Here is a 22,221-nt window from a genome sequence, read left to right as displayed (position 1 = left end):
CACTATGGGACACGCCTCCAGCGCCTGTCCCCCAGAAGCTCTATTACATTACGCCAGTCTTGACTGGCAGGCGGAAGGGACGTCCGCTCCCATGGGAGGACTTCCTCCCAGTATAAAAGTCGACATCACGTAGGTGATCTTCAGTCTAACACCTCTTCTCGCTCCCAGAAGCACCTCTCAGACGGTCATTACAGTAACTTCAGCTAGCTTAACTGTTCACAGAGCGAGCTAACAACTCGGTCGCCGAGCGCTTCTCAATAACTGTGCTCGACTGTTCTGAGTCCCTTTCAACGCTGGTCTGTCGCCAAACAGCAGCGCTGCAACTGGTCACCAAACTAGCTGCAACCTTAACGGAGCTTACGAAGTTGTGTAACTTGCACTCGTTCTCACCATGAACAGAGTCAAGCCACCATCTAGAACCTGCACATGTGGCAATCTCATAGCTGGGGCAGATACCCACTCTGTCTGCGCTTCGTGTCTGGGGCTGCAACATGCCCAGGACGCGTTGGCGTCACCGGCGAGCTGCGAGCACTGTGCACGGCTCTCCCTTAAGTCTCGTCGGCGCAGGCTTGCACGCCAAGCTAGCCTGTCGGAGGTTGATCCTATGATGGGGGTAGCCAATCCCCCGCCACCGGAGCTTCCTGGTACTGATGAGAGAGAGCCCACTTTGGCTGGAGCCAGTTGGGGTGATCAGCTCGACGCTGTTGCGCCACTGACTGACCCAGAGGAAGACGAGGCCGCACTTCCAGTTTTCAGCACTCTTGCTAATGCCGAGTCCGAATCTGAAATGGAGTCCATCAGTCTCGGGTCTGACGACAACGAGCTGGACTGCGGGCCTTATGCCATCCAGTCGTTTGCAAAGCCCTCGGTGACGGATGACACCAGCCGCTGCGGTTCCCCAAACCCGACTGCAACGGACCTGCATGATGTCTGCAGAAGGGCAGTAAAGAAGCTGGGCATCGAGTGGCCGGAAACCCTCACCGAAACTACCACATCTCGATATGAGGGGAAGCGGCTTCCGAGAGCCAAATCTTCCGGCAGACAGCTGTTGCCGGTCTTTCCCGAGTGCCTCGAGGAAGCGACCCGGTCCTGGAGCAATCCTCTCACCGCCAAGAACCCCGCCCTGGGAGGGTCGGCGCTGGACTGGACAGGCATGGAGGCCGGCGGGTTTTCACATCTGCCTCCCGTAGAACCTCTGCTGGCATCTCACCTGCACCCATCGCAAAAGTCAGCCATGACAGCGGCAGGACCCACCCTTCCCTTCAAAGCTGACTCTTTTCAGTCCACTCTGAATGAGAAAAGCTACAAGGCGGTGGCTGCATCTGTTAAAGCCTTAAACGCTTCATCTCTTCTCCTCGCTTACCAAGCGGAATTACAGGAGCAGATGACTGGCACACCGATGGCCGATTTGTGGGACGAGTTGTGCGTGGTGACAGACCTATGCCTGCGTCTCCACAGAAGTGCTGTCCAAGCATCCGGGAGAGCCATGGCCCTGATGGTCACTCAGGAGAGAGCTAGATGGCTGAACCTCTCTAGCCTGTCTCAGAGGGAAAAGAACCAGCTCCTCGACACCCCCGTGGACCCGAAGAGCTTATTCGGATCCACTGTGGCAGCCATGCAAAAACGCTGTGAGGAAAAGAAGAGGGAAGGTGAAGCGCTAAAGCTGTGTCTGCCCAGGAAAGCGCAGCCTCCTCCCCCTCCAGCACCCCATGTGCCGTTCGCTCAAGCGGCGGCTCGACCGGCCTACCGCATCCCCAAACGCCAGCCTCAGCCGCAGTCAGCGGACCGTGGGAAACAAACGGAGCTCAAAGGTGCTTGGGGAAGGAAGCCATTCGCTCCCCAGACGACGCCGGGGAACCAAGCGACCCCTTCCGCTACTGTGAGCGCAAAGAAAAAGAGGCGCGCTACCTAGGGAGCCGTCTTCGGGGTGGGAGAGCAGGATCTGCCAGACACCTGCACCCCCCCTACCAGGACACGCCCTGTCCCAGTTCGAGTTCAGAACGCCACGTTCAAGGCAAACACATGCCAGTGTCTAAAAACACAACCTTCCCCCTTCACAACATGTTCAATAAAGTTGTTTTCTGGCTTGCATCCAGGCCTGGAGCCGAGGGCGCAGCCACAACACAAAAACATGAAAAATATGTTAAAAATAACACAAGGACAGGACATGGCCGTGCAGCTGCACATGAGGCCACAAGGGGGAGCTCTCGCTCCAGCTTTGGCACAGCGGCAGGCTGGAGCTCCCGCTCCACCCTTGCCACAGCTGCACATGAGGCCACAAGCGGGAGCTCTCACCCTACCTCTAACACAGCAGGCTGTTTTTTCTGTGGAAGAAGCAGACCTGGGACGAGCGCAGCTGGCAGTTGTAGCAGAACAGCAGATCCCTCAGCCGGTGTTGCGCAGTGTTTACACGGAAGCACCTTTAGGTCCACTGGCAAACAACACTCAGCTGTGGCGAGCGTGTGGAGCGTCAGATTGGGTGATAAAGACTGTATCCAAGGGATACAGGCTCCAATTTGTGACAGCCCCACCCCGTTTCAAGGGCATAGTACAGTCATACGCCCGGGGAGAGTCCGCTCGCGTCCTGCAGGAGGAAATAATTTCCCTGCAGCACAAAAGAGCTGTCCGGCTGGTACCGCAGGAGAAAAGCAGAGACGGGTTTTACTCCAGATACTTTTTCGTGCCGAAAAGGGGCGGGGGTCTGTGACCGATATTGGATCTGCGGGCTCTGAACACATATCTGAGACGGTATTCGTTCAGGATGCTAACACACGCAGCTCTGATAAAGTTTGCGCGTCAAGGAGACTGGTTTGTCTCCATAGACTTGAAAGACGCATATTTCCATATCCCTATATACCCCCCTCACAGAAAATACCTCAGATTTGCATTTCAGGGAGAGATATACGAGTACCTGGTACTTCCTTTGGCCTCTCACTGAGCCCACGTGTGTTCGTGAAATGCACCGAGGCAGCCATCGCGCTCTGAGGGAAAGGGGGATGCGTCTGGCGACATATATAGACAATTGGCTGATTGCAGCTCAGTCTTTAGAGGAGCTCAGGACGCATGCCGAGATGCTTACTTTACATTTGACAGCCCTGGGATTCACAATAATCTGGGAAAAGAGCATTTTAACCCCAGTACAAACAATCACCTTCATTGGCCTGTCCCTGAATTCAGTCGAGTTCAGAGCGCGCCTCTCAGCGGAACGAGTAAAAGCCTTTCAGGCTTGTCTGGCACTCTTTCGCAGTGGCACACAGGTGAAATTCAGGTTATGCCTCAGACTGCTGGGTCTGATGGCGTCTGCGCTGGCGGTCATCACACTCGGCCGTCTACACATGCGCCCGTTTCAAAGGTGGGTGGCGTCACTCAGCTTGAGCCCCACACGCCATGCTCACCGCAGCGTCCTGGTTTCTCTCATATGTGCACGCGCGCTGAGCCCGTGGAAGCATCCCGGTTTTCTCAACACCGGCGTTACCATGGGAACCATCCTGACGAGGAAGGTAATTACCACAGATGCCTCGCTGACAGGCTGGGGAGCCACTCACGAGGGGATGATGGTAAACGGCGTTTGGAGTCCACAAACACAGACAGCTCACATAAATTGTCTGGAACTCCTGGCCGTGATGCTGGCACTGAGACACTTTCTTCCCTTTATTAAAGGGCACCATGTTTTGGTCAGAACGGACAACACAACAGTGGTTGCTTACATCAACAGACAGGGGGGTCTGCGCTCACGTCATTTACACGAGCTGGCATACAGACTGATAATCTGGACCAGCTCACACTTGCTGTCGCTAAGAGCGACTCACGTGCCAGGGGTAATGAACAGAGGCGCGGATCTGCTGTCAAGGGGCAATCCCCGCTACAAAGAGTGGAAACTCCACAGCTAGGTGATGACCCAGATATGGAAGAGGTACGGCCAAGCGGAAGTCGACCTCTTCGCATCAGGGGAAAATGCTCAGTGTCCGATGTTTTTCTCACTGACAGAGCAACAAGCTCCGCTTGGGCTGGATGCTCTAGCGCACAAATGGCCGCCGGCCCTACTGTACGCCTTTCCCCCGCTGGAACTGATCATTCCTACTCTCGCCAGGGTGCGAGAGGGAAAACACTCACTCATTCTGATAGCTCCCCGCTGGCCAGGGAAACATTGGCTACCGGAGATTTTTCAGATGCTACACGGCGAGCCATGGCGGCTTCCCCTCCGCAGAGATCTCCTGACGCAGGCACGCGGAGAAATATTTCATCCGCATCCAGAGCGCATGGCCCTATGGGCCTGGCCTGTGAGGGGTTAAATCTGGCTGCCAGTGGGCTTCCCCAGAGCGTTATTGACACAATTCAAAATGCAAGGGCCGTTTCCACGCGTAACGTGTATGAGGGTAAATGGCAGGCATTCGTGGGTTGTTGCGCAAAACCTATGGTGAGCGTAATGCAAAGCCCTGTGTCGGACGTTTTAACTTTTCTGCAGGCACTGTTGGATAAAGGCTTGGCTTTTTCCACTGTGAAGGTGTACCTGGCTGCTATTTCAGCCTGTCACGTTGGCTTTGGTGACAAAACAGTGGGGCAGCACCCCCTGGTGTGTCAATTCATGAAAGGTGCACGACGGCTCCGTCCAGTGTCGAGGAGCCTCACTCCTTCATGGGATTTACCTATGGTACTCGATGCGTTGTCACGTGCACCGTTCGAACCGTTGCAGCAGGTTGAGCTCAAAGTGCTTTCCTTTAAAACGGCCTTATTGATTGCTCTGGTCTCTGCTAAGCGTGTGAGTGACATTCAAGCGCTCTCAGATAACCCGTCCTGCATGCAGTTTCTGGGTGAGTCAAGGGTTTTACTGAAACCTAATCCTGCCTTTATACCTAAGGTTGCTACGGCTCTGCCATGCCATGCCCTTGAATTAATGGCTTTCTACCCACCACCATTCTCCTCTCAGGAGCATGAACGACTGCATACGCTCTGCCCAGTACGAGCTCTGCGGTTATATGTGAAAAAAACTGCAGATTTTCGTAAATCAGAGCAGCTGTTTGTGTCGTGGGCTTCATCACATAAAGGAAAGCCTCTCACAAAGCAGTGTCTTTCGCATTGGGTAGTGGGGGCTATTATTATGGCTTATGAGAGCAGAGGCCTTGCACCCCCTGCAGGTCTGCGGGCTCATTCCACTCATGGTGTGGCATCATCCTGGGCACTGTTCCAGGGTATACCTGTGGAGGAAATATGTGAGGCTGCCAACTGGGCGACCCCTCACACCTTCACTAGGTTCTATAAACTGGATGTCACCAGGCCCACACTGGCTCACACGGTTCTGGGTGTGGGTTCCACATTGCCATGAATGCAAGATGCAATCTGTTGGTCTTCGAGTGAGCTTATCTGGCAATACGGGAGCAGAAATATCCCATAGTGAGATACCGAAACGAATGTTGAAAGAGAACTTTAGGTTAAGGATTTAACCCCGGTTCTCTGAAACATGAGTGAAGTATCTCACCAGATCACCCTCCTTGCAGGGAGCGAGGAAGAGGTGTACTTATTAAACTGAAGATCACCTACGTGACGTCGACTTTTATACTGGGAGGAAGTCCTCCCATGGGAGCGGACGTCACTTCCGCCTGCCAGTCAAGACTGGCGTAATGTAATAGAGCTTCTGGGGGACAGGCGCTGGAGGCATGTCCCATAGTGAGATACCTCACTCATGTTTCAGAGGTAACCTAAAGTTACCTCCCTTTCTTTGTAAATTGGGACAAATATCTATTATGCAGCAGGGAGACTCACAGCAAGTGATGTCTTTGGTTGATTTATTAGATAGAAGCTAACTGTATTTAGGTAATTTTTTGCAAATGAAGGAATGGTTTACATGCTCTGGTTAAGAAACAGACTATCATGAAGCATGAAGGGGACCGATTCTGTGAAATAAGCATCACACAGAAAGGTGAAGCAATGAAATTTGGCTTTGATTCAGGATTTAATCATTGTGAGACTGTGACTTTTTGCATCTCATATTTTCTGTTAATAAATTATGTCCCTTAAAAAGGCTAGATTTTCAAAAACGGTGAAAACAACAATGACAATCACAATGGGGTGATGATGGATGGGCGAGGAAAATTAAATCCAAGTACCTGAACATAAAATCGGCACGAGCGCTCTCTCTTCTGCAGCTGTAATCGGAAGGAAATGCAAAGAACAGTTAGCAAAACAACTCAAAGAAATTATACTTGAGATATTCATACTTGAGTCTTTACCATTAGACCTTGGCTTTAGATGGACTGCAAAAAACAGTGTATAGAGTACCGTGATGATTACTCTGTGTCTATATATTATCTAAGTTCCATGTTTGAAATCGAATCAATAAAATTAATTCCTTTCTCAATGACATTCTTAATTTATTGAGATGCAGATGCCATCTTTAGACAGAATCTTTGGACCATAGATATAATTATGTCTGTCTACAGTGAAAGCAAAGACTTAAAGCTTAGAGCTGACTGTGATTAACGGGGGACCCTTGTACTTACACCCAGATGTGTTTAAGCGAATTGCTTTTGGAACAGTCTCACAGTGACAGTTTGCAACCATAACTAGGAGACAGATGTTAAGACTTACCTAAATAATTATTTTCATCTCTTGGGATCTAATAATCATTTCCCTTATGCTCTGAGAGTCTTTTAAACACCACTTGAGAAAGTGTAGATTGGCTCTCATGTGTCTGCTTTCTGATTGATGAACTGCTGCTGTGATCTTGGTGGCATGTTCTCACATCTCCGAGGACAATCTGGAGCTCTGCTAGAGTGCGCACTGATAAAAATCCCCGCTCGCCCTAGTTTTATTAGACAGCCAACCTGAGGAGGAGTCCTAATGTTTTAAAACTCCCTCTGTTTAGCAATCACTGAGGTCTATTTGCTCCTGGGAGTACTCAAAGGTTCCGAAATGGTCCACCTGATCTTTGCCTCACTGCAGGGTTCTTGGGAGTTGATGATTTCATGTGTTGACAGGTTCTGTGAACTACAGAGGATACAGCTACACAGGAAGGTCCAATCCAGTTTTAGATACATCTAAGAAATTAAACCTAGCATGATGTGTGTGCTTCTAATGAAAAGTAGAAAGCATTAAGCATCTCCCAAAAAATATTGAAATTTTTTTGTAAATGAGAAAACATTTTGGGCATTGGCTTTATTATTTATATGTTTCATGAATTACAATAAAAAAGAAAAACATAATTCTTCTGTTTCAACAGCATGCTTAAGGGCATCAAATACCTCTATTTGCACCATATACACTTACTCTTTAATATAGAGCTTCTATCTATTAAAGCTTTTTTCTTATCTAAAAATCTGAAAATATTTTTTGATGCCTTAATATGCATCTAAAATATATTAGATCTACTAAATTAAAACATTGGACTAGAGGTGAAACAAAAAGCTGCAAAAATAGTTTTAAATGACCTTCAATTTATCTTTGGGTTCCCAGTTATAGTGATGTGAAAAATCAAAGACAAGAGATTTTTAGTAAGAGGCAGACCCTTATAAGCACTATGAGATTATCTCTAGTTTACAATCTATACTTAGACCAATACTTGGACCAATTAAAACCGCAGTTGACAGTCATACACTAAATGAAGCCTGTTTAAAACCTGTTGGGCGGTTATTAAAACTTTTATCTACCTTTGAAAAACAAACAATTGAAGTGAATTTTAAATTGTGTTTAGGTGTTTGAATCCACTTGAAATTCGTCAACAATAAAAACTGCACTAGTCAAACCTGGACTGGAATATTTTATGCTGTTTACAGATTATTCAAAACAGAAATTGTGATCTGTGAAATCTTTCCTTTATTTGTGAAAAACAAATGTTTGTAATGAACTAAGTATTCTGTATTTGTCTTCTAAAGAGCACGATGTATACATACAGCTGTTACAGACAGTTACTCCACATCTTTCCTAATTATTCAACATGGTAAAGGACACCCTTCCTAAACATATTTTCCATTATATCATGATGGGTAACTAAAAATAGAATAACTAGGAGGAAAAAAAACAACATTTTATTTATTTAAATGTGAATTCATGACACTACAAAGTGTAAAGTAATGCTGCGAAGCAACTGTGGTTTAATTACACACCATCTTGGAGAAACATTGTAAACCGTGTTAATTAGTCCAGAAATGAGACAGAGTGCAAGCAGGGAAATGCTTCTAAGCGCTCACAAACCTGATTTTGGTATCATTTATTCCATTTCCTGTGAGAGCACCAGAGAGCTAGTTAACATCTCAGCCTTGTCCAGCACTGCCGGAGAGATAACGCCCAGAGAAATTTAGAATACCTGAGAAATTACATCTAACACAGACTCATACATTAGTTGGGGCTGCACAGGGAATGAACGATTCTAATTGAGCCCTGATACAGACAGTCACCAGAGCCACTGTGTGGTTTTAACAGCTTGGGTTTGGTACCGTGCTAAATCCCAGTCAGATTAAGTGCAAAGACAACCACTTTCTACTAAAGGAGCCAACACTACGGCCCACTCCTCTGGAAATTGTCCCGTCTCTTCCGTTAGCCAGTTACCCTTTGATCACAAAAACAACACTGATCTTGACGTTTGCCAATTCAATCCTTTCATTATCAGCTGGCAGTTTGTCGTGTTTTGCTGCCCAAAGGAAAAAAAAGGAAAAGAAAAAAGATCTTTAATTCCTTTAGCTCACTGCAGATTGTGTCAAAATGATTGAACTTGAGAGGAAAACATCAACCACTGCCAGAGCAATGAAAAAGATTGCTAAAAGAGAGCTTTGAATGGCGATGGAAGCTCAACACAAGAAAAGGCTACAGGGTCATTTTTCTCCATAGAGCCATGGTGCAGCAACCATTGACGGTATATCTGTGGGCCGAGAATAATTTATCACTGGGTCGCCTCTGACCTTTTAAATAAATTATCCTGTCTGTAAAAGCTTTTTTTTATATAATTCAACTCAATACACCTGTTTTTTTCCTCTATTTTATAACACAATGAAAACGAAAACAATCTCCAACCTAGCACCTCTAGCTAAAATGTTTAATTTTATGAGAAACTTTTTTTAAGTGGCGTTATAAACTCCTCTTGATCGTCAATGTGAATTTACCCATCTTGCTTTACAGCCTTCCCTCTCTATTTGAGAAAACTGGCACCAAAGGCTCAAAGAGAACATCTGTGTCTGTGCAGCAATGAAATAAAACAATGCCCTAAAAAATATAGAAAGAAAGCTATCTAAGAACAGGTGTTCCAGCAAATTACTGAATTAGAGTCTCAGCTTCACTAAAGTTTGCTATTATTTACTCAGTTTAGTGGACTGTTGGGAATTATGGAATAAAATATGTAGCCTTAAGCCCAACAAATAAACAAAACAAAAAAACAGTTTACCTCTATTGTTTAGATCTAGCACAATTAATGTTTTGGCACTACAAGTAAAAGTATAGCTACTGCCTGAAATTTCCACATATACCATCTTCTCATGAACCTTTTGGAAATTTGGAGGACAAAAAAAAACCCCACTTAGTAAAACAGAGACTGAAAATGGTAGATCGCCAGTTGCTACACTGATTCTCGCCTTTGTGGAACATCTTTCCAGGCAGTCAAACAGAAACATATGCTTAAATCAAACGTCCACTGTGCGAAAACCTTTGGTCACTACAGGAAATTACAAAACCATGTGAGACAGAACCTACTGGTTTGTAACATTTTATGTATCTACGTTATTTTATTTAGGAAAAATGACAATGTTAAGACTAAAAAACAAAAATTAAGAGCTGAAAGATAATGGGAGTTAATTAGAGTTTGGCGGTGCACACTCTGCTCTACATGTGGGGTGATTCAACAAAACAAACGAAAGCTCTATCATTGTATGAGACACACTAGGTTTAAACTTCAAATGATGCTTCTACTTCATGACATGAATGAGCAATGGAGCTCCAAAGTGGACTGGGTTTTCTCACTTGCTTTAGCAAAATCCCATTTAATGTATGGGTGAAGTTTTTTGCACTTAACTTAACACCATAATGTTTTATAACCAAAGTCATGGCACACTATTCCTGGTCAAGCTGCATATTTTGTATTATTCTTGTATAGGTTTTTCAAATGTTGCATAAGTGGCGAACTGGGAATTTTGACAGAAACTGAGTAGGAAAAAGAAATGTTTCAAATTGCTGCGTTTGCATTGGAACCCTTAATTAAATTAATAACTTATTATTGGCTTTTGATGAAGTTACTGTGCGTATGCCTCAATTTTGGGAAAGTGTAAAGTTATCACAGTCAGCATACATTACATTTACCTTCAAACACAAGTGTTGCAACTGAGCAAACTTTCCAAAACTGTTTAATTTATAATTCTATCTCTTGGAATACGTTGATCTGAACAGTGTTAACAATAAGTGCAGTAGGTCACTGTTTCCTGTGGGTAATGTTTATCCAGCCTGTTAGACTGTCAGGGTTTATTCAAAGGCAAAAGAAACGTAAATTAAGTGGAGCTTCATTCAAAACAGGTTCTTTCACTACCTTGTTGAGGCTTCGAGCTGCGCTGTCCTTGCCTCCCGGCGTGAGGTTCCGCAGCTGGACGTCGAGCAGATCCACCAGCTGAATCATAGCTCTCACCGTATAGGTGATGTCGCCTGCCTGAAGGTTGCTCTTGGTTTGCTCTGCCAGCTCTCGGGCGATCACTGCGGCTGTCTCTCCTGCTTTTATCTGAAAAGAGAAAGAAAAGCCACAATGAATGAAGACACTATCACACATTATTCCTTAAAAAGAAATCAAAGGTACCCTCTTAGTATTCATGACCTGCACACTAGCTAAGGGAATACATGATAAATTGGAATCTACAAGTATCTACACCATAAAATAAATGCCGTTTGACCTAAAGGTTTTTCCCCAACTGCTGTAATATTGCAGACAATTAATGGGTGTACGCTGAGCCGTGTACTCACACAGCTGAGCGTACATCAGAGCAAAATATTATATCTGCACGCAATGAAACTATTGAGGAAATTTCCCCAGGCAGCATTATATCTTTATGAAGCTAAGGCATAATATAGTCTTTTGAGATATATATATACAGGGGTTGGACAATGAAACTGAAACACCTGTCATTTTAGTGTGGGAGGTTTCATGGCTAAATTGGACCAGCCTGGTAACCAGTCTTCATTGATTGCACATTGCACCAGTAAGAGCAGAGTGTGAAGGTTCAATTAGCAGGGTAAGAGCACAGTTTTGCTTAAAAATATTGAAATGCACACAACATTATCGGTGACATACTAGAGTTCAAAAGAAGACAAATTGTTGGTGCACGTCTTGCTGGCGCATCTGTGACCAAGACAGCAAGTCTTTGTGATGTATCAAGAGCCACAGTATCCAGGGTAATGTCAGCATACCACCAAGAAGGATGAACCACATCCAACAGGATTAACTGTGGACGCAAGAGGAAGCTGTCTGAAAGGGATGTTCGGGTGCTAACCCGGATTGTATCCAAAAAACATAAAACCACGGCTGCCCAAATCACGGCAGAATTAAATGTGCACCTCAACTCTCCTGTTTCCACCAGAACTGTCCGTCGGGAGCTCCACAGGGTCAATATACACGGCCAGGCTGCTATAGCCAAACCTTTGGTCACTCATGCCAATGCCAAACGTTGGTTTCAATGGTGCAAGGAGCGCTCTAAAGTGCTCTAAAAAACTACTATACTATACTATACTATACTATACTACTTACTTTCTTACCAACTACTGTTGCCAAGCTAAAAGCAGCATGTCTGAAAAAAGCAAATGTCCAATACATGAATAAATATTAAGTTTAACTAAAAGTCAGTTTAGAAGTTTAGCTCCTAATGTGAGAACGAAAAGAAAAAAATTTCCAGAAGACTCGAGGGGTCTGAAATTGCTTCTAGGCTAAATCAGGAAGACTCAAGAAAATCTCAAGAAAAATGAAAAAAACTCATTCCCTAAACAATGCACCTACAGGCCTCCTTATGCCAAATCTTCTCCATAGAAATTTGCAAATAAACCTGTTGGGTTTGATGAGGCTGCGATAAATGCTATTTACACTCAAATGGAAGGATGATACATTCTGGTGCAAAAATGCAGTCAGTCAGTGAGTCATTTTCTACCGCTTATTCCATAGTGGGTCGCGGAGAAGCTGGTGCCTATCTCCAGCAGTCTATGGGCGAGAGGCGGGGTACACCCTGGACAGGTCGCCAGTCCGTCGCAGGGCAACACACAAACAACCAAGCACACACTCATTCATACACCTAAGGGCAATTTAGAGAGACCAATTAACCTAACTGGCATGTCTTTGGACTGTGGGAGGAAAAATGCATTTTGTTTAAATTCTTTATGCAATTAAACCAAAATGTAAAACACCATGACAACAAACTTGTGGTTAATATTGTGGCTTGTTTCGAAACAAGCAAAACCGAACATTAACAGAAACTATTACGTAGCCAGTGCAACGGACATTGACCAAAAAAAAAAAAAAAGAAAACTATCTCATGCAGAGAGAGCAAAAACGTGGGATCTTTAAGGCAGAACTGCTTTCAAGTGTGATCTCCTCTGAAAGAGAATTGGACTTTTTTTTTTTAAAAGAGCTTGCCTTTCTGAACTTTAGCCATTACTCATCATGGTTTTGTCTGTTATTTTACCTCCTGTTGTTCAGTAAATTGTTGGTCTGTCTAAAAATAAACCCAAACTTTAACGGTACACGTTTATTCAGTTATCCATATGTATTCTTCATGACATTGATAATTTGTTCATTCAGTTGATTTTAGGCTTCATCATAACAAAATGTTTGCTCACATATCAAATAAATATCACAGGACTTTACATGTATTGGCTACTCGGGTAAACCTCTAGTCGTTCTCTTTTCATTCGTCACCATTCTCCTCAGTGGGCATGGTGTAAGCATAACTTTAGGTTCCTCTTTAGGCCTTGTTTGTCACAGGCTATTGACTGTAGATAGTGTAAGTCTAGATGAGTAGCTATTCTCTTTCTCTCGTAGCTATTTACTGATTTGTGAATATCATAACACATCTGCCACACTTGCCATGCGCCCCTCTCTTTCCCATTTTAAAGAGTGACTGAAAATAATGGGCATCTTTGTCATGCCACATTAAAAATTCCAGGGAAATAGAAAGTAATTAATTACTTATTAAACGTTCCTCGACGCTGTGATCAACTTCAGAGGGTGCTGTGTTTTTTTCATGATGTAACTCAGGAACAACATATAAGAGATTCAGAAAACTAAAATGCAAGGTAAAATTGGATTGTCCTGATTTACTGTAGTGTTACCTGCTATCTCTGCCTGTGAGTTTATCAAGGAAGTAATTAGGCATCCTAAATTGGTCCTCACAGAGGTGTGTGAGTGAAGGGAACATGTCTCTGGAAGATGTTTTCGTCCTCAGCTTCCCTGCGCTCATCACCTAATGAGAAGAGCTGTGGATGCTGGATAAATAGCTCTGCTTCCTCTTTTTGTCTCCTATTCGCTCTCGCTTTATGTTTGTCTGGTGTCATTTCATTTCTTTTTTTACCTTCTACATTATCCTTTCTCATTTTGTCTACCAAACCATCTGGTAATGAGCTGTGATACTCAAAGGACAATGGATATGGATATAAAATAACGAAGTGGCAGATGGGCATTTCAAATCCCTGATGGGTTGATCTTCATTAGAGACTTCCTTCCTCCAACAAGACAGGCATCCTGCTCAACTGTCATATCCTTTAAATTATAAAAAAAATAAATCATAGCCTTTTTCCCTAAAAATACATATATTACTTTTTCAACTTAGCTTTTGTGTTGATCTGAATAATACAGCAGCAGTCTCAGTACTTTTATTGAACAGGCTATAAAAGCGAACTCAAAGCAACTCCGCTACATTTTGTTTTTTTATTTTCTAGTTTTATTGCAGTCAACAAATGAAATACACCGTGCTGCTATTTCTTCTATCACTAGGTTTCTCGAAAATAAGCTTTCTCCATTCATTTCAGCAAACTACTGTTTGATGGGCTAGGTTTCTCCTGTAGGGTAAAACAAGAGGTGTAACATGTACGCCTCAGGGTCCAGCATGTTGAAGGTGGGACATTGTTACCATTCCTTTCAGTTCATAACCTGTAACAAAGATACTCCCTTACAGTCCCCTTCACATCTTTTGCTTTTTTGATTCAATAACAGATTGTAGTATAAGAAGGTTGAAATGAGGCGTTGTATAATAGACTGCAGAGCAAGAGATATAACTCATTTGTGTTGAGCAATATGGTGAGCCAATAACCACTGTAACAGGTTGTCGAGGAGACATAGCATGGATAGAGCTTTACCCACAGGAGTCCATTACACTGTGCTGTGTTGTTGGATTGGGTTTCACTCCAATCCAAACAAAAGTGCATGCACACAAAGGTATAAGCTTTCTATGGAATACACTGCCTGGCTAATCATATACATTAATTGATCAATAATGAACAGACAAAAAATGAAATTCACAAAAAATAAAGTTGACTGAGTGCAAGAGATATATCTGGACTAAGAGCTGCTGCAAATGTTACTAAAAGAATGGTGGAAGGTCATAGTCCATCCCAAACTTATAATAGGGTTCCTAAAAAATTCTGCATTTAAAAAATACTTTATGGTCAATTTCTGACATTCAAACATCTAATTTTCAATTTTTTTCTATACACAACTAATTGAAGGTTTTAAGACTTCTTTAGTGCAATATAAGATTTATTTTACTAAACAATGTCCCCTATTAGAGTAAAAGTGCAATAAGTTACTTATTTTTTGGTCAGCAGTAATTTTGACCCAGATGTTTGTTCTGTAAATGTTCAACATTAGATAAAGTTACACACTATGTTTGAATCTTCACGTGTTTAATAAATGCGAACAAATCACATGTGATGTTTGTCAGCATCCTGTTCTATCATATCAATATGCTTTCGCTAGCTCAGATCGTAGACTACTGCAAAATGTCTTAGCAAACCTGTGCTGATGCCACAACTATATAGTTCACCCCATGTACACAGCTCCTTACATTAACTCAGCAGAGTGAGTCCATAATACCAAAGGGGGTAGACTTTATGTGACAAGTCAAAAGGCACATAAAGTCTACTCCCAGCCAAATTAGCCTATCAACATCTTAATACATTGCCACAACAAAGGGTTTGCTGATAAAACAAGACAAAGAAAATTTGGGTCATGCTTTTATTTCCAGTATGTTAATTTATTTTAATGGTGTCTTTACTGTTCTCAGTAAAATGATCAGGACAACGCAGCTCATTCTAAAGGCTGTTTCCAAAGTCCTTACCAAAACCAGGAAAATGGATCAAATTACACTAGTCCTTAAACTGCTGTTTTAGTTCCGTGTTTGTAAAAGACATTTTGAAATCTTTAACAAGGCATTGAATAGTCTTGGGGAAAAAAAGATTTTTCGAGAAGAACCATCCAGAACCATTAGATCAGAGCGTGGTCACTCAGTATTCCCAGGATCACAATTTAACAAGGAAAGGTAGCATTTAGTTTGTATGCAACTAAGATTCTAAACCAATGTAATTAAAACAAAAGGTTTGCAGTAACTGTTGCTGGGTCCTTTAAATCACAGCTAAATACATTAGTTTTCTAGAGCTTTTCCATAAAGCCCAAATATATTATCAGTTATTTGTTATCACGACATTTATTTATTTTAGATTGCATGAATTTCTTGTCATTTGTTTATTTTTAATTCCAATATGTTTAGTATATATTATTTCCTCCCTAGCACTTTGAACCAGAGTGTAATTTGTGCTATATAAATAAACCTGCCTCGCCTTGCGTTTTTTGTGGCATTAATATTAACTAGGACTATGTCCCCGTCGTACGCATAGTTAAAACAATAAGTATTATGTTTATTTTAGTAATCCATTTCAAGATGGTGCTATTCTTTTCTTTTGGAAAGGGTAATAAGGAATACATTTGTAAACAGTTTTTTCCACATATTTCTTTTTGCACACATACAAAGTTGGAAGATGCTAAAATCAAATTCAATATTATTCTATAATTTTTCCGATGGTGTACAGTGAAAGTTGTTTTTTCTTACCTTTTGGTTGATAATGTTGACCCATGGGGAGGTGCAGTTGCTGAAATCAGGCCCCTGTAGGTTCCAGTATCCCTCTGGGTCCAAGCACATGAACGAAACCACACCTTTAGACAGAAGAAAGTCACCAGTTAAGTAGTCATAAAGACTCACAGAAACATATTTTGTTCTATGTGTGTCATTCTAACCAATCTTTCTGACACAAGCCTATTAGCATTTTCCAATTTTTCCTAGAACGTTTTTCTATTATAGACTGACACACGACACAATGCTTTATGATTCTTCATCTACTGCCCGAGTCTTCTGTATGTCAAGCCTTTTTCTTGTTTGCAAAAACTTGTTCGAGGTAACAACATTTCTAAGTGATCCAATTAATGGAATTTGCAGGACTGTAATTGGATGGTTTTATCTTAAACTGGCTAAAACGAATCTGCTTCAGTGGAGGCCTGCTGCCGGACTCATCCAGACACGGTTTGTATGTAGTCATTAAAAGTCAGACAGTGTCTGCTCGTGTAGCTGTTTAAGTGTTGCATAGGAAAGCAGATACAACAAAATTGGTGCCAATTAAGTCACCCGTGGATGAAATACTGAGCAAAGGTCAATTAAGAAAGCTGGAGGAAAGACTCTTTACTGATAGATGGGCTTTGCAAATGCATTTACAAATACTTATTATAAAGTCTTATTAATCTGTTCGGTTATCTGTTCAGCCTCTCTAATCTTGCTATACCTACTGATATCTATGATGAGAGGTTTTTATTGGTTTTAAAGCAAACCAATGACATCCTTACAAATACAGGTTGAACCATGGTATGTGATTTTAGATTGTTTAGCTGTGAATTTAAACATAATTTGCTTCTTCACCTTACAAATCCATGCATGCACCTTCACTTCTTACATCCTCAAAGCTGCATCCTGACATTAAATTAGTCTTTCTTGTATACAGAGGGGTCAGTGTTGTTGCAGGGTAACACAGCCTGCATTAACAGATATAAATTTTGACTGACATATAATTTATTTTCTTTTATAAGATAAGTTACTGTGCATCTCCCCCCTATGCTGAGAGACAGGATGAAGAAGCATGAAGAGGGTGGGGGTCAGGGGAGGGTCAGGGGGGAGAGACGGAGTGACAGCGAACGGAAAGATGTAGAATGTAGGGGAGCTCGGAGAACTTTCAAAGAGTGGCAGAGAAAGCTCACGCAGTCATGTTCTGCTTGACAGTGTTGTCTGAAGTGCGATGGCTTTGAAGAGAGCGCCAAGAGGAGGAGGTGTGGGGTACCAGTTCCTCTTATCTGTGCCATGTGTTGGCTGTTAGTGAGGTCTCAATGAAGACAGCATTTATATGTGCGTTCCCCTGTCTATGCACTGATTGTGAAAGGATTGGGCCCAGAGCTGAACGTAAGCATACTACAGCAATACAGGATTTTCTCCATTGCACGTGTCTGCTGACCTCACATGAAAAGTATATACCGGCAATGTAGTTGATTAATTTCTAAATGCATCACATGCATGCAAATGCTTTGGGACGCATAAAAGATCACAACCTTTTAAAAAAAGAGGTCAGTGAAAAGATTCACTCTCTGACTTATGTTAATATTATTTAAGCTGTATCTCTTTCCTGGAGGAAACTGCTGACTAAGGTATTGCAGCAATGAACTCTGTGTACTCTCTTTGGTTTTCTATAGATAGAAACCACTCCTAGCCCAGTGCTATAATATATAGCCATCTTTGGTCAAAGGCATTAATGAGGCAGTGGCTGCCATCTCTTTGTATTTCTTCATGATAGAAAGTGGTTCTGGTTCAGAGTTTCTGTGGTTAGGTGTTTTGTTTTTCCTGGACAGTCGTTGATGGCACCATTTATTCCATTAACGTTGTGGACGCTATGTTTTTCTGATTACTAAAAGTACTAATTGAACAGGGATTCTATATTTAGTTTCTTACCTGGACACAGTCACTGAATGAGCTATTGTGCCTATTCACGTAGTGAATAGTGAATCTTTGTTTTTCTCTTCATAGAAAGTAATCCTTGCCCAATGCTTCTCTGTTTAGCTGTATCTCTTTCCTGGAAGAAACCAATAGAGCTATTGCTTCCATAACCATTGTGTACATGCATTAATTTTCTTTAAACTGAAAGTAGTCAGAGTCCCAACATTGAGCTGTGTCTTGTCCATTGATGGAGCCATTGGTCAATATCTCTATCATCTTTTTGTTTTCCTTTCTTATAGAAGTACTCCCAAACCAGCGTTTGTGTTGTTACATTTCTGACTGTATAAAACATTAATTTATATATTTTGAGTATGATTGATTTTTCTCCCACAAAAAAATTTACTTGTATTTTTGAGTCAGAATAATTGCCATAAGGTTCACAGGCATCAACAGTTGGAAATTGATATTTCTAACTGTCCACATTTCCCTGCATTACCTTTTAAAGGAAGAGACTATGTTAAGATGTTCCCTTGACATGAATTACTCACAATGGACATGAAAGTTTGACCAAAACAGCTTCTTGTCAAAATATACCAAACTCAGGATTTTCTTAACTACACTTTCAGACAGATGAACAAACACACAAGACCTGCAGTTTTCTGATTTTATCAGTGAGATGCTCTTACAATCTAAGCTGTGCGAATATTCTTAACATAACGTTTTGATAAATTACTTTTAGCCAATTTTAGAGGTGAACCGTATTATTTTCTTAATCATTTTTGACGAATCCTGGCTGACAGCAGGCTTGGTGTCTTTGTCTAAAAATGTAAATGAACTCATGATTTTCACCTTTTGGAGAGAATGCCTTGAAATGCACAGCAGTCAACATTAATTTATTCTGAAAAGACACTTGACTTTATTCTGTTAGTACAGATGCAAAAACTTCGAGAAAACATCCACAGAAACAGAGGTCTAATGCCTGATAAGGACTATTGAGGTATAAATATTCACATGTATCCCACAGTGAAACACAGAATACAACTACCGCTGTGTGGCATTTAGTAACTAGTTCTTATACAAATTTGACATCATGCTACCTTTAGCCCTGCATCAATGAGTTGGGAATAAAGAGTCAGTGGGGGAAGACAGGAAGAGACCAAATGTGGGCTGTGCAGGGAGCATAAACATAAACAAAAAGGCACACAAGCAACTCACAGCAGACCAGGTCTCCTAAGGAGAATATTGACATGCTCACAGAGAGGAAATAGAGAAACACTATTTATTTTATAGACAGAGCTTCTCTGATTTAAACAGATGAATGTTTGAGTTTGTCTGGGATTATTCATAAATCTTACAAGTCTGTGGTTTTGTTATTACTGGCCTCTCCACACCACAATTCATTGTAGAGTTTTAGTATAGAACACTTTTGAGAAGTTACAAAATACAGGTGAATTGCAGCTTTGTGGAGGGACTTACAAACAAGACTATTTTACACCTTGGTTGCCTCAAATAGATAGTTATAAAACCGGCTTGCTGCCCTTTAGGTAATCAACACATGTCGAACAGAGACAAAAACAGCACCACATGCCAGCGCAAACTTAAAAGCTTCCACACTCTTTATCAAGTCTGAAGCTAACTTGAGCTCACAGAATCAAATACCTTCTTAGTTCTCTTCAAAGATCTGGCATTGATTAACATTTGTCATACCTATGGTTCCTGATGGACAGGGCATCTTGATGACAGTGCCCTGCCTGGTCTTCGGCCAGGAGATGTCCATCAACATCAAAGGATCACAATATTCCACCCTGATATTTGGAAGTCTGGAAGAAGGCAGCGAACTGTCTTCGTCTTCGGGGTCTAAGGTGTCCACTAGCGTGTGCATGGAAGATACTGTCATGGATGTTGTCCGCGGCCACACAGCCACTGTAGCTGTTGTGGTGGGCATCCTGGTAGTGGTAGTCCTGGATGTTGTGGTTCTCAAGGTGATGGTGGTAGGTCGAGTAGTGGTCCTCATTGTTGAAGTCATGGTATCCATGTATACCATAACAGATGAGGAGGTTTCTGTTGAATACAGAAGATGCTGGGTTAGAAAAAAGAGCAAAGACCACAGTTAAAGAAAGTTAAAATTATTTCTTCCTACCCCAGCTGTGTCTGAGTAGGAAATGTATTCTTTTTAAAGCCCAAATAAGGGTAGTAGACACATGGGAGCCCTATTCTTCCCCTTTTTTTCCATGTGTCAGTTTAAGAGAAGATAGTTCAAAGAGGATCAGTTGGAGCTGGCAGGTGTGACTAAAGTGGGCATGCATGGTGTCTAGTGTGGGACCCCTGCCAGTTAAGCCAACACACATACACACACACACACACGCACACACACACACACACACCAGGAAATACAAACTTCCAGCTGTGCATTCTAAATGCAGCTGCTAGTGGGGTCATATCTCTGCAAGTCAATAGCAATTTTTTAAGTACATGCTATTTCTGGGTCAGAGAGGACAAAATGGAATACCCATTTCCTGGATGTGGATCCTCCCTGTGGTTACACTCCAGGAGCTGTTTGCTAATGATGTTGTTTACCTGAGCTCATGGGACAAACGGCTATCATAATAACACCAACACATGCGCAAGAGATGGCCCCATACACCAGCTCAGCTATCTTTCCCCTCCCACTTGAAAACACTTGCAGCTACTAGAGTCTTAGCCATCAATCATGCCTTGTGCACCTTATTCATCTTCCACCGTGCCCCTGATTGGAAGATAGAGGTCCCAAATTAATTTAGCTGCAAGTTTTTTTATGAATCTGTGAACTCAGTGAACCCATAGAGAGTCTAAGGACACACACGGGATGAAACTTCATATTACACTGCAAAAAACCCAGAAAGACGAGAGTCCTAACTTGTCTTTTAACCCAACCATTGTACATTTGCATCACCATCTTTGCTCTGTTTATCTTTGCCAACGTTTCTATACAACATGATCTAATTGCAGCTCCTGTTTTGGAAGAGAACAGCTTGCGTTGGCCCCTCTAAATGGATGAAAGAGGCCTTTCTCACAGAACACAATTTGAACCTTTGCTAAAAATATAATTTGGGACAGCTGTCATTTCCTCCAAGCACTGAGATACAATCAAAAAGACAGAAGTGACAAACGATCCTAATCTTTGTATGAAAGGAGAGCAAAACAAAATTTAATGAAGGTCAATTTAGCATTGGCGGGTTTAATGGACGTGGCGTACCCTGGTGAGCTCAGATAACAAAAAAAACATTTCTCTGAGATTCAATTTGCAATGGGACAATATCTCGGTACGGTAAATTTCCAAAGGGTAAAATGAGACGGCATATATTAGCGCAGCAGTTCGAGACACAGAGGCTGCCGCAAGCTGTAATGACACCCTGACAACTATCAGCAGTCGATGCTTTCCACGCTTAACAGTATTCAGCGACAGCCAAGGTTGATTAAACGATGTGCCACCTCAGCAAGAGCACTGGTTGATTGAGTATTTGTTTTCCTTCCACCAACAAAAAGAGATTGTCGTCTTTTAAATAGCACCAGGTGCTTAGACACTCCTATGGACAGCCACATTTTATTTCATTGAACTGTAATGTGAACAATTTCAAAAAAGCATACAAAGTTACAAAAAGAACCAGGATATGAAGAGATGGTTAAGCTCTGAAATAAATAGTTTCCTGCTAAATAAATCCATGTATATCAATACTTAAGACTTTCCTGACACATAATATGTATGTATTTTTTCCATATGTTGGTAAAGTCAGAGAAAATGTAAGCCTTATCCGTGGCAACAACCGTTGCCAGTAGGAAACTGCCTAGACTACATTTACACCGCAACATACAGGGCCAGCCTAAGGTAGTAGCAAATTGCTTAGCGCATGCAGGCCTGAGGACCTAAAGAGACATTATAATTCACAATAGGCATGTAGGCAAATGTCCAAGTTTTTCATTCATAACGGTGCATATTAGACAATTCAAATATAATTTAAAAAGTAACATTCAGTATTTCAGTAATTCAGTTCCAAAAGTGAAATTCATACAGATTCATTAAACACAGTATTTCAAGTGTTTATTTCTGTTACTTTTGATGGTTAATTTGAATATTCTATGGAACGAATAAAAAAGGCTATGAATATAACCTATTCCTTGACTTAACTTTCCAATAATATGCTTGGAATGACCTTTTAGGGCTTATCCTCCATGTGGATGGTAACTGTTTGCTGTACTACTGTACTGCTACTGT

The 22,221-nt window shown here is 42.2% G+C and overlaps 1 protein-coding gene across 15 annotated transcripts in view; it reads right to left on the bottom strand.

The window, feature by feature from the left end:
- Positions 1-22,221, bottom strand: part of LOC124880236 (adhesion G protein-coupled receptor L3-like) — a 357,339-nt gene that overhangs the window by 96,217 nt on the left and 238,901 nt on the right. For 11 of the 15 annotated variants that reach the window (XM_047385217.1, XM_047385213.1, XM_047385214.1 and 8 more), the window contains 4 exons: positions 19,677-20,030; positions 16,050-16,153; positions 10,502-10,687; positions 6,105-6,143 (listed from right to left, as the gene is read on the bottom strand). In XM_047385217.1, the coding sequence (XP_047241173.1) occupies positions 6,105-6,143; positions 10,502-10,687; positions 16,050-16,153; positions 19,677-20,030 (683 nt within the window). The remainder of the gene's footprint in view (positions 1-6,104; positions 6,144-10,501; positions 10,688-16,049; positions 16,154-19,676; positions 20,031-22,221) is intronic. The other 4 variants (XM_047385209.1, XM_047385218.1, XM_047385212.1 and 1 more) reach the window with 1 other exon arrangement.

The sequence above is a fragment of the Girardinichthys multiradiatus genome, chromosome 14, assembly GCF_021462225.1.
Source record: "Girardinichthys multiradiatus isolate DD_20200921_A chromosome 14, DD_fGirMul_XY1, whole genome shotgun sequence".
NCBI classification, from domain to species: domain Eukaryota; kingdom Metazoa; phylum Chordata; class Actinopteri; order Cyprinodontiformes; family Goodeidae; genus Girardinichthys; species Girardinichthys multiradiatus.
This window is presented reverse-complemented; position numbering and strand designations above follow the sequence as displayed.